The sequence below is a fragment of the Myotis brandtii genome, unplaced genomic scaffold, assembly GCF_000412655.1.
Source record: "Myotis brandtii unplaced genomic scaffold, ASM41265v1 scaffold3761, whole genome shotgun sequence".
NCBI lineage: Eukaryota > Metazoa > Chordata > Mammalia > Chiroptera > Vespertilionidae > Myotis > Myotis brandtii.
In genome coordinates, this window is record NW_005364454.1 from 70,619 (window position 1) to 83,646 (window position 13,028).

At 41.1% G+C, this 13,028-nt stretch overlaps 1 protein-coding gene and 1 long non-coding RNA gene across 3 annotated transcripts in view; both read left to right on the forward strand.

Annotated features, from left to right (window-relative positions):
- The window catches only part of LOC102263018 (60S ribosomal protein L21), a 5,791-nt gene extending 430 nt beyond the window's left edge, over nucleotides 1-5,361 (forward strand). For both annotated transcript variants that reach the window (XM_005872358.2, XM_005872359.2), the window contains exons 2-6: nucleotides 2,135-2,213; nucleotides 2,951-3,012; nucleotides 4,300-4,412; nucleotides 4,806-4,956; nucleotides 5,157-5,361. In XM_005872358.2, coding sequence (XP_005872420.1) covers nucleotides 2,147-2,213; nucleotides 2,951-3,012; nucleotides 4,300-4,412; nucleotides 4,806-4,956; nucleotides 5,157-5,246 — 483 coding nt within the window. In that variant the 5' untranslated portion in view covers nucleotides 2,135-2,146 and the 3' untranslated portion in view covers nucleotides 5,247-5,361. The remainder of the gene's footprint in view (nucleotides 1-2,134; nucleotides 2,214-2,950; nucleotides 3,013-4,299; nucleotides 4,413-4,805; nucleotides 4,957-5,156) is intronic.
- LOC106727149 lies at nucleotides 3,019-4,197 on the forward strand. The gene is made up of 2 exons (XR_001363309.1): nucleotides 3,019-3,233; nucleotides 4,009-4,197. It is a non-coding gene; the product is annotated as an uncharacterized LOC106727149 (long non-coding RNA).
- Nucleotides 5,362-13,028: the final 7,667 nt, after the last annotated feature.

Genomic DNA, 13,028 nt, shown 5'->3' on the forward strand with positions numbered 1-13,028 from the left:
GGGTGCCGCGGCCTAGCAGGGGTCGGGCTCGGGAACAACGAGGCCGCATCACCTGCCTGAGGCGACTCGGGTCGGTCTGGAAAGAAACTCAAAATCTTTGTCCCCACGGCTTCGCTCCGCCGTCCTGGGCCTTCTCGGACAGGCTTTGTGGGGTCGGGCCGCGTGGTGTGATGGCTTTTAAACTTTTCCATGCGGTGTTTCCCCCTCATCTATTACTTAACACTTGTAACGCTGTCGGTTTGGGGCTGCGGGATGGTTGGAACGGGTTTAACTCCGGTGAGACCTGGTTGTGTGTGAAAGCCTCGTGGCCGGACGACGAAATAGGTTCGAACTGTGTCGACCTGGATAGTGAATCCCAGACCACTCGTCTTTGATGCATCAAATGACTTTCCGTTTTTTAATTTTGGCCCCGGGTCGCAGTTGGACGAAAGGAAAACATTTTGTTTCAGACTTTGTTTTGTTAATGCTGGGGCATCTTGTGTTGAATGAATGGACTCCCGAATAACTTGTCTCATTTAGAAGTTTGGGGGAAAGGTTACTGAGAACCCGCTAATCAGTGGTTCTCAACCTTCTGGCCCTTTAAATACAGATTCTCATGTTGTGACCCAACCATAAAATTATTTTCGTTGCTTCTTCATAACTGTAATTTTGCTACTGTTAGTGAATCGTAATGTAAATATCCGATATGCAGGATGGTCTCAGGCGATCCCTGTGAAAGGGTCCTTCGACCGCCAAAGGGGTCGCGACCCAAATAATTTCCTTTTGTCTGGTTTGTAGGTAGTAGCTGCCCGCTACCAGCGGTGAGCAAACTGCAGGTTGCACCCCGTAGTGGGTTCCAGTTTTGGAACTTGGGTGTATTGGGCCGTGATGTAAAATGGATTTCTTATGCGGGAAGATGAGTCTGGTGCAAGCAGCATGGGCTTGAATCAGATATTACTCCCATGACTGATTCTGCCACTTTGAGCAACTTTCCTTGTTGATGAATTTAACACAAGTTTATGTGAACTTAATATTTTGAAAATGAAAACCGGGTACCTGTCACTTATACTTAGTTGCTTTTTAAAGTTAAAGGGTGCGTTTGTTGTAACACTGGTTTGTTTGGCTTTGGTGGTTAGGTTAACTGTTTTGGGTCTCCTTGCCCCACGAGAGGGTCCTCTGGTGGAGTCATTTATCTTTAGGATTGAGGAGTGTTAAGAGACCAGTTTATGTTAGAACTCTGTCAACAAGTGAAACCGGACTTGGGCATATTTTGCCTGCAGTCATTGTCAGCAATGGTAATTCTGTCCTTAGATGACCTGAAACAATTGACATCTTTTGGGAAGCAAAGTGAAAGGTTCCATTCTAAATGCCTATAGAGGAATTCTTAGACTGATTAGTTAACTACCATTTACTAGTAAGCACTTTGCATGTGTTGGGAATTGCTGAGTGCTTTGTAGCCATTACCTCAATTCCTTGTCAAAATAGTATTAGCCCCATGTTAAAAGCGAGAACCTGGGAGTAAATGTAGGTCTCCCAGAAAGTAGGTGGCAGAACCTTTGTCAAAATTAGGTCAGTGGTTATAAAATCTATTTTTCTCCCTTACATACATTACCTAGTAAACAATTGTGTGAACAGTCAGAAATATGGAGAGGGAGATTTTGGGCAGTGAATAGATTTTTGTACAAGAGATACAGTCACACAAAGATTAGGTTTGCTGTAAAGGGGGTTTAATCCACAACGTAAAAATGCAAGGCTGAGTTGTTATGCTTTCCAACAATAAACTATCTTGTAGTTAACAATTCCAATGCCCTTGGCATTCTAGGCTGGGTTCTACAGGTAGTAGTGTGGTAGAGGTCATGTTGTGTTTTTACATTTTTTTAACAGGCAAAGTACTGCTTTGGTTCCTAAAATCCAGTTCTACTTAAGGAGTTTTAATGTTACAGAACTTGGGCAGGTTTGGCAAAGATCTTACTTGCTAAAATGATGGTTTTTACCTTTGTAAGAAATACTTGTTCGTGAGCCAGCTTTTTCGATCGTTTTCCAATTCTGGCATTGCTACTGAGATGCAACCATTTAAAATTACGGGGTTTTTGGTTAAAGGGGCTAGTAACAGTTTTGCAGTTATATTTGACTATTTTGTACTTTCTGGTTTCAGTAATTCGCCAAAATGACTAACACAAAGGGAAAGAGGAGAGGCACCCGCTATATGTTCTCTAGGCCTTTTAGAAAACATGGTAAGTAGATTTGTCCTCTTTGAAATCAACCATGGTGGTATACATTTGTGCTATGCTAACACACTTGAGATGCAGATAATATAATGTATTCTAGTAGCAATTAACCACCTACCTAACTTAATTTTGTAATAAAAAGCATGAATTTTATATAGCAGTTCTCACATTGTCAACTAGCAAGATTTAAAAATGTATATATGCCCTAGAGCAGCGGTCGCCAACCTTTCAGACATCACGGACCACCGGTTGGTGACCACTGCTCTAGTGGGTTTTGCTCAGTGGATAAGATCCTTGGCCTGTGGACTGAAGGGTCCCAGGTTCAATTCCGGTCAAGGGCACATGCCCAGGTTGCAGGCTCGATCCCTAGTAGGGGGTGTACAGGAGGCAGCTGATCAGTGAAATCAATAAAAATATATTTTAAAATAAAAATGTACATAACTGCCCGGCTGGAGTGGCTCAGTGGATTGAGCATCCTCCCATGCATCAAGTGGTCGCTGGTTCAATACCTAGTCAGAGCACACGCCGCCCAGGTTGGCTTGATCCCCAGTAATGGGGTGCAGGAGGCAGCCATTGGAAGTTTCTCTCCCATCAATGTTTCTGTCTCTTCCTCTCTACTATCAATAAAAAAGTATATATATTTAAAATAAAATTTACACTGTCAAAGGTGGGAGTGTGTTGAAAACTAGTGAGGTTATATTTCTTTGACTCGACTTTTTTAATCTTGATATCACTATTTTTAGGAGTTGTTCCTTTGGCCACATACATGCGAATCTACAAGAAAGGTGACATTGTGGACATCAAGGTAAAATTGGGGAAATACCATTAAAAGAAAAGTTGGATTTAGTCTAACATAAGAACAAATACTAGTGTATAGTACACCTGTTGGCTCTTTTTATCCTCCTACATGGGGGAAAATCCATTGCCTTTGAACAGCTAATTTAATTTTACTTTTAAAGCCAGTTTTTTTATTTGTTAACAGCAAGTAGAAAAATATAGGAGATATAATCATGAGAATTTATTGAGGTGAAAAGGGACACCTTAGTGCAGAGTTTAATGCTCAGTGGATAAGAGCCTTGGCCTGTGGACTGAAGGGTCCCAGGTTCAATTCCGGTCAAGGGCACATGCCCAGGTTGCAGGCTCGATCCCTAGTAGGGGGTGTACAGGAGGCAGCTGATCAGTGAAATCAATAAAAATATATTTTAAAATAAAAATGTACATAACTGCCCGGCTGGAGTGGCTCAGTGGATTGAGCATCCTCCCATGCATCAAGTGGTCGCTGGTTCAATACCTAGTCAGAGCACACGCCCAGGTTGCGGGCTTGATCCCCAGTAATGGGGTGCAGGAGGCAGCCATTGGAAGTTTCTCTCCCATCAATGTTTCTGTCTCTTCCTCTCTAAAATCAATAAAAATATATATATATTTTTATTTTTAATAGAAAAAACATCATCATAGTTGAAAAGTCAGGATGAAGTTAAACATTGAAAATTCTGTTTACTCCAACCCCCTAGATCCGTGGTTTTGTTCCTTTGGCCACATACATGCGAATCTACAAGAAAGGTGACATTGTGGACATCAAGGTAAAATTGGGGAAATACCATTAAAAGAAAAGTTGGATTTAGTCTAACATAAGAACAAATACTAGTGTATAGTACACCTGTTGGCTCTTTTTATCCTCCTACATGGGGGAAAATCCATTGCCTTTGAACAGCTAATTTAATTTTACTTTTAAAGCCAGTTTTTTTATTTGTTAACAGCAAGTAGAAAAATATAGGAGATATAATCATGAGAATTTATTGAGGTGAAAAGGGACACCTTAGTGCAGAGTTTAATTATTGATGGGGGTTACTAATAAAACCAGCGAAAGCTATGTTCTTTTGAGAGCCATATTTGAATGTATTCTGGCACTCTGGAGCTTAATGATGATTGCCTTTTTGATTGCTCAAAGCAACGTGAAAAATGCATTTCACCGGCTCTGAAAGCTCTTGAGTTGCCATTTAAAAGAGAAAAATCTTTTAGTTACTTTAATGAAAGTCAGGGTTTAAAAGGAGGAGGCACTTGCTGAGGTGATGTTTATCTCCTTTCTTAACAGGGAATGGGCACTGTTCAAAAAGGAATGCCCCACAAATGTTACCATGGCAAAACTGGAAGAGTCTACAATGTCACCCAGCATGCAGTGGGCATTATTGTGAACAAGCAAGTTAAGTAAGTAATAATTCTTTGATTCGTATTCCCTCACACCCCCTTTTCACTTTGCCAATTGGACTTATGTCTTATTGGTCATTCAAGTGGGGCAAAGGAAATGTCCTTTTAAAACTCAAGCAAACGGGGTGTTTTGTATCCTGTCAGAGGAAACAAAATAGACTTACAGGATTTGGTATTAGGCAGTTCTAGTTTCCAAAATATAAAAAGTTACAAATTTTATTAGCGATCTGGTTTTGGTTAAGTTATTTAGTGTTTTGGGGTCTGTTAACTTGTCCTATCTGTGGGTAAAGGGTTCATGGTTTATTTCATAAATGAAACTGCCAAAAGAGTTGTTTTTTTTTAATTTGGTTATATTTTTTATGAAGCATTTATAAGAATTTCTGTTTTCTCCAGGGGCAAGATTCTTGCCAAGAGAATTAATGTACGTATTGAGCATATTAAGCACTCTAAGAGCCGAGATAGCTTCCTGAAACGTGTGAAGGAAAATGATCAGAAAAAGAAGGAAGCCAAAGAGAAAGGTACCTGGGTTCAACTGAAGCGTCAGGTGAGTGCTTGACAAGGGTTTTTTGGTTGATCATGACAACTGTGAAATTTGCTCAGTGATAATTTTCTTTTATATGAAAGTTAGTGAAGTTAAAGCATTGAGTAGATATGTTACCTCATTGGTTCTGAGAGACCTTTGAAATTGAGTTACAGTTCTTAACATAATTATTCCATTGCCTTGTTTTCATTTGTTTTTAATAGCCTGCTCCACCCAGAGAAGCACACTTTGTGAGAACCAATGGAAAGGAGCCTGAGCTGCTGGAACCCATTCCCTATGAATTCATGGCATGATAAGTGGGAAAAAATAAAAAAGACTTCTGTGCTGATAAAAATGTTCCTCTTAATTGAGTAGAAGTGTGGCATCCCTCCCCCGCAAAGAATAATTGAAAACTTTGTGTCACCCTAACTGGCTCAGTGGATAGACAGCCGGCGATCCTAAGGGTCCCGGTTTCGATTCCAGTCAAGGGCACATGCCCGGGGTTGTGGGCTAAATTCCCAGTAGGGGGCGTGCAGGAGGCAGCCAATCAATAAACGAAAAAAACTTTTGTGTCCTAATTCATTGGGTGATGTCTTACTATTTGAATTTAGTGGGGGGTTTTTGCTGAAAGATGTGAGGTGGTTTACTTTGCAACAAAGAATGTACTCCATTGGTTAGGAAGCTGCATCTGTTGCATTATAGTTAAGCTCAAGGAAAATTGATTACTTAGATAATTATCTAAGTATCCTATGTTAAGGATTAGAAACTTGCCTTTGAAGCCTGCTACTTAGAAATAGATGGTTTCAAATTACCCTCTTCATTGTGAGTTACATACTAGTTCTGAGTTGCTTCCACTTTTCATGAAACTTGGCTCAGAAAAAATAGTGTCTGATAATTTGGAACTAGAATCCCTTTTTTTATTTCAGCCGAAGATAAACATTTATGTAGCAGTTAATGTGTTGCATTCTAAGCACTTTACATGTTTTGCTCAATTTCCATAAAAGAAAGCTGAGGCACAACTTGCCCAAGGCTGCAGATTCAAACCTAGGCAGCCTGGCTCCGTAACCCGGTCTTAATCTCTGGTGTTCTATTGCTTCATATAAATGGGAACATTTTAAAGCTACTTTGTGTAGTTGGAGCACATTTAAGTTAATTCTGTTTCTTTCTAGATATTTACTTGGATATGGCAAACATCCAAAAAAGAATTGATGACATCCTATCCTAGCTGCCTTCAGTATTCTGTGATCCCTGTAGCAATAGTATCAGTTTATTTGACATGGAAACCTTGACGTTCCTCTGAGTATTCTCTTCCCTAATAGACTCAATGACAAGAACCTATTCATTTGTGTAACTTAAGTTAGTGCTATAAATGGGTAGTAAGCCCAATATTAGCGGCCTTCAGTTTTCTCCAGTGAAGTGTGATGGTAATGGGTCTACTTTGGAATCCAGCAAACCTGGTTTTGAATTTCATTGAATACCTAACATAAGTCAATTGGGTATTTGCCCTAAACAGGTTTACATCTATGGATAGAAAGTTGTGTTTAAACATGCTTATATTGGTCAACAATTCACTATCACAGAAAGCAACCAGGAACATTATGAATTGCTTCAATTGACATTCCTGTTTAATGTTTTCCAATCTTTTTTTAAAAAAATATTGATTTCAGAGAGGGAGAGAGAGAAACATCAATAATGAGAGAGAATCATGGATTGGTTGCCTCCTGCATGCCCCCTACTGGGGATCAAGCCTGCAATTCAGGCATGTGCCCTTAACTGGGATTGAACCCAGAACCTTTCAGTCTATAGGCTGATGCTCTTACCCACTGAGCCAAACCAGCTAGAGCTGTTTTCCAATCTTTGATGGCACTACTGTGTCCAGTTAAAATCATTTTTAACTCTAATGTGTCTCACTTTGTGTATTTTAAAATTGCATTTCCTGAATATCTTGTCTAGCTATTTCAAGGCAAAATAAGGTATCAAAGAGTGTAGGACAGCAGAGGGAAGAGTTGGTACTAATAGGCCTCTTGTTTCTGCCTTATGTTTTCACTGATTATTTCTGATCTCTGGTGTCTGACCCTTTCCACTTGCTGCTTCCTTAACTTTAGCATACAGACTTTTGAAAAGCAGCAAATAAAATGAGCAGTTTTTCCTGTGCCTTTCTCTGGTATCTTAATTTCCTAGTTCCACTGCAAATATGGCTCTGCTTCCACCACTCCAATGAAACTTACTCAAAAGTTTATCAAACACTTGATAATTAAATTAGAGGCTTTTTAATTTGACTTTATCCCTAAATATTTGCCAATTTTTTTTTTCCTCTTCCAGAGTTCCAGAGGTTTCTGCCATACTTCTTCCCAGTTCTTAAACATGTCTCACTTCCCTCTCTGGATTCTTAATGTTTCACATCTGTCTATAATTTCATTACGAGTAGAGTTCTAAGCCAGTGGTTCACAAAGTATGGGTCCCCAACTGGCTGCATAAACATGCAGACCTGTACCAGAACAACTTGAGTCAAATTCTGGGGTTGGGGCCCAGCACTTAAGCTCTGGGCGATTAAGATGCATATTCAAGTTTGAGAACCACTGACTTCTGTCATAGTCATCCCTAATACACTTGACACTCAGATTTCAGAGCTCACTCTGAAGGTCGATTGATATTTACAACTCTTGGGCAGCTACATCTGAGTGTCCTGCAAATAAAGAGATTAGTTTGCAAAGTTTTATTAGATGAATTCAGTTAAAGTCCCTGAGTTTTGAGTAATGTATGTGTGTGCTAGGATTATGTACCTTGCCTTGAAATTCAGGTTCTTTTAAATGAGTAATCATTACAGATTGTAAATTTATAAATCCTGTACTATACAATTCCCTTTTCTTACACTTGTTGAGAATGAAGAAAAGTATTCTAACTATAGAACTTTTCACCCTGTTCTAAGAGTCAAGACTGTAAAGGAAGTTGCATGGCTACTTGAACTTTTAATTCTGATCTTGCCAGGTATCTTTTAAGACCTTCTGTTTTTAAGTTGAACCCAATTCCAAGGGTTGAATAAAATATAGCACACTCTTTTTGAAGTCCTCTAAAAATTGTGGCTAAATATTTCAACTTGATTTCCTGTCTCTAATATATTCCCACTAATGTACATTAGCATTTTTTCTGGACTGGGATGGAAAAAATGCTAAAATATAAAACATTGCTAAATAGCAATAAGAATTGCTAAGATATAAACAAGGCAGGCTTTTCATTTTTTTTTAGCATGAGAATTTTAAGTTGAATTTATTTGAAATATGCATGTTTATAGCATTTCTTCAACTCAGCCCCACTTAAAGGGAAAAAAAATTGTTCATGCAAAACACCTAATCTGTTAGACAAATTGCTTGGTTATGAATAATAACAATGAGGCGGCATCTGCAGCAGTTCCTGTTGAGGTGGAAAGTGTATCGAGGAATGGATAAGTATCCAGCCAAGTTTCTGCATTGTAATGCTTTTCAAACAGCTAAAGTGTGGAATGAGGAGCAATTGACAGGCCATCTCACAAAGCCCCAAATGCAAAAGGCTGGGAAATGTGTAGGGAAATGCTTTCATACCCACTTTCCTAGCAAGAATAGAATTTATGGAAATCATTTGGATTGGAAAAGAAATGGCAAAAGGGTACTCTTTACTGTCTCTACCAAGTGAGGTGATGGCTTAGCTTAAGTGAAGATGTGATTGGATATTTTGCTCCTAAAAGAGTAGGTTCAGATTAAGTTCAACCTGCTTTGTCATTCCATTTACATGACCAGAGTGCTTTCCATGTTGGATTTCAGCACCAAGATTTGAAATCAGGGGTTGGATTGTCTACTACTAAATGACTCTGACTTTGGATAAATTACTAAGCTTGTCTGAACCTCAATTTAGAAGATATTTCACCAATTTCATAGGGTTAATTAAGATTAAGGAAGAATTAAGATTTAGAATTTTTTGTTAATTCAACTAATTTATGAATGATAATAAACTTTATAGGGATGTCTGTGATGGCAGACAGGGGTATCTTATGTACTTTATTGTCCTTTCAGTAAATGTTTTATAATAGAAACTTAGCTGTTCTTTGTGTTTTGTACCAGCACTTAACAGCCTTACAGAGTAGATTTTCAATTATTTTGACAGTTGAAATAAAGTAGGGAGTTGGTACAAGACGGAAGCATAATTCCTATTCCGGGGAAAGTACCAAAAGATAGTCTCTGGGTCTCCTATAAGCATAGTAATATTCAAGGATTTAGGCCAGGGGTCCTCAAACTATGGCCCGCGGGCCACATGCAAATACAAATATTGTATTTGTTCCCGTTTTGTTTTTTTACTTCAAAATAAGATTTGTGCAGTGTGCATAGGAATTTGTTCATAGTTTTTTTTTAAACTATAGTCCGGCCCTCCAACGGTCTGAGGGACAGTGAACTGGCCCCCTGTTTAAAAAGTTTGAGGACCCCTGATTTAGGCTATACAGGAAAGGTAATTGATACTGAATTCTACGGATGGTGATTAGAGGGACTTCTTTTTTTTTTTTTAACCCTCACCTGAGGATATGTTGAGAAAAGGAGAGAAACATCGTTGCCTCCCTTTAGCACCCTGAAAGGAGATCAAACCTGAAACCTAGGTTTGTGCCCTGATCAGGAATCAAACCCACAACCTTTTTTGTGTATGGGATTATGCTTCAACCAACTTAGCCACCCAACCAGGGCTGGGGGGAAGGGATGTTCTTGAACTAGTAGAGGACAGTCCTTGGCAAAGTTTTGCCTGAGGTCTAGAAATCAAGCTTATTTAGCTGGTAAAGGGTTAATAACTTTCTAAGCCTAGTGATGTTTGCATATTCCAAATTCTGTCCTTCACACTCATTCTGAACACCCATGGACTTGTGTATCCATGTTTGCCTACACATTTCTATTATCTTTCTAAAACCACTTCAGCATGCCTGTTATGTTAGTCACACAATTTACATAGCTAGACAAAAATCCAAATGAAAAACAAGCAGAACAATTTACACAAGGCTATTTATAATTTCACAGTTCAGTAATATATTATCTGCATTAAAAAGTCATGGATTATTACTTGCAAATGCAAAGAGCTTTCCGAGGAAAGTGGAATAACATTTTGAGCTCACCTAGCAAAGTTGCCAGGTAAATGCAAAATGGAATGCAATTGTCACCTCGGCAGAGAACAGTTTTAGGACTCTTCCTTATTGAGTGACCTTAAACTTGAATGATTTTATTGCCTGACTGGGAATGTATAACGGAATGAAGTGAAGAGATAAGCCCAAGATTCAGCCAAGAAATGGCTTTTCCCTAGAAAGGTCTGCATTTAGACTCCAGGAATGTGAAGTATTTGTGGCAGATCACATTGACAGCTGCTCAACATAGATCCCCTGTCTATTCCTTGAATTTTAACAGGTAGCAACTGTCTAGTGTAGCCCCTGGGGAAGAACTATGATCAAGTTAGTCAGCAATTCCAGTCTTTTTTGCTAGATACTTGTATGAACTTCCAGCTTCTTAGTTCTGGTCATTGGGATATGAGAAAGTCTGCTGGGTTCTTCTGAGGATTATTTCACAATAAGAAAAGACAGAGGCCCTCCCTCCCTGCTTGAATGAAGACTTAATGTTTGGGGAAGCAGGAGCCATTTGTGTCCAGGAAGGAAAGGCCAAGAAAATCGGAGAGACAACAAATCAGACCCCTATCACTGAACTGCTCAAGGACCCCTGGGAGCTAATAGTTTCAAAGTTGTTCTATAAATAGTAACTCTCTTTATGGGTGCCTTTTCCCCAGTCAGGGAAGGAGGTGCTCTGCTTCAAGTCTTTCCAGTTAAACTGAAGTTTAACAAGGGGATTGCCTTGTGAACAGCCAAAAGTCAGTACAACTGAAATATGGCAGTTCATCCCAGGACATTTCCTGGAACACTAGCTCCTGCGAACAGGTTACTCTCAAAACTAAGGTACTGGGATAATGATTTCTGTCTTTTCCAGTTCATACAGTGAAGACACCATTTGTTCAGAAAGTCTATCAGTGAACAAACATTTATTCAAGAGCTTGTAAGTCCCAGGTTACCACTATGTGCTTGGTATTAAAGACACAAGCTAGAGTCCCTGCCCTCCTGGAGACAGACATGAAGCAAATATTCCACCAGAAAGTACTGACACTTGAGTGAGCCCTGAGAGTAAATGGGAAATAAGCGTATGGGTGGTAGCAGTGGTCAGAGGAAGCTTCCCTAATGGAGGAACAAATAAACTACTCACAATCAGTTCCTTCAAGATTATTCAGGATTCTTCAATTGAGAAATGAGAGCAGTAGGGGTGGAGAGGAGGAGACACCAAGAAATGGAGGCAGTAGAAATTATGGAAGTTGGCAATTGTGGAAGTGAGAGTCAAGGATGGGCTACTGGGTGATGGAGGCACATTCATTACTGTGGTCAACTGCAAAAAATGGATCCATTGTTTACCCCTCCTGGCATCCCAGTCTTTTCAAATGTGCCTTTGCACCTCCCTCCACCAAGGAGTGGAGTCTTTCTCCCTACTTCTTGAATTTGAGCTGGCATTGTGACTTGCTTTGGCCAACAAAAAGCAGAGGTGATGGGTTCCCCTCTGAGCCTAGGTCTCAATGGGCCTTTTCCACTTCTAATCCCTCTCTTGGAACCCTTCTCAGCCACCATGAGAACAAGCCCTGGCCAGCCTGCTTGATAAGCAGAGACATGTGACTCAATTATTGTCCCTCCCTCATCACAGCTGACTGACAGCCAGCTGCAGGATGATGCCAGTTCCTCAAGCCCTGTCAGCTCTCTGCAGATGCCTGAAAGCCAACCAAGATCAGCTGAGCCTGGCGTAGTGTAGGATAACCACCCCATTGGTCTTTAGACATGTGAGCAAATATGAGGGGTCATTGTTTTAAGCCAGTTGTTTTTTTTTAATGCAGCAAAAGCTAATACAACCAGGATAGAAGGAGGGGTGAGTAAGGGTGTCTAATAGGCAATTGGACATAAGAGGCTGGAATGCAGGAGGCCAGAAGCATAAGGTCTTACATCCTGCAAGGATAAACTCCCATGGCTCTGCCTTGACAGGGTGGGCCCAGAAACCCATAATCAGGCCATAGTTCTCTTTTGTGTTCTCTTCCTTCCACTCTCCACCTCACTCTAAACTCCACTTTACACCTGGAAGTCAGTACTGGAATGAATAGTGAAGCACATGCATGACTCAAGTGCATAGGTCCTGAGCCAGAGCTTCCAGCCTCCTAGCCCAGTGGTCGGCAAACTCAGTCAACAGAGCCAAATATCAACAGTACAACGATTGAAATTTCTTTTGAGAGCTAAATTTTTTTAACAAACTATATAGGTAGGTACATTGTAATTAATTCGGGTACTCCTAAAGCTTAGGAAGAGCCACACTCAAGGGGCCAAAGAGCCGCATGTGGCTCACCAGCCGCAGTTTGCCGACCACTGTCCTAGCCCATGGAATGCTTACGGAGGAGTGTTCGCTGATGAGTCAATGCAACTCGTGCCAGCAGAGGTGCAAACAACTACTGCCTCCAGGGCCTTCATAGATCTGGAGCCTGGTCAAAGTGACTACAGTTCCCTTGTACTGCTACTAACTCTGAGCTCTCCCCATCCCCTTCCCCCTAATATTGTCACCCCTCATCACCTTTTGAAAATAAAAGGCAACATTTGGCAGGAATTTCCCTCCCACTGTTGCAGAAAGATCCTACGGATTGCAGTTTTCCCTCTTTCTTTCGTCCCCCAGCTCCTAACTCTGATCTCAGGTTCACTCATCTATTGACTCAGGGTCGCCTCTGCAGGGTGGAGGAGGGTTCAGGGATAGCCCGGCGAGAGGCTCCCTGCACTCGGGATAGTGCCTGCATTTCCAGCGTCTGGGGGCCGTGAAACGCGCAGGTCCCGGGCAGAGAGCGTCAGGCGGCGAGGAGTGCGCAAGACGTTGCGTTGTCTCCAGCTCTCTCTGCTCCCGCCCTGTCCGCCACCGCTGGGAGGGTGAGGAAGAGGAGGAGCCTGAGGCGGCCGCTGCGCCCTGGTGCGCGCGGAGTCCTTTAAAAGCCGCCGGCGGTGACAGCTCGGCGGTCCGCCTGGCCCCAGTACC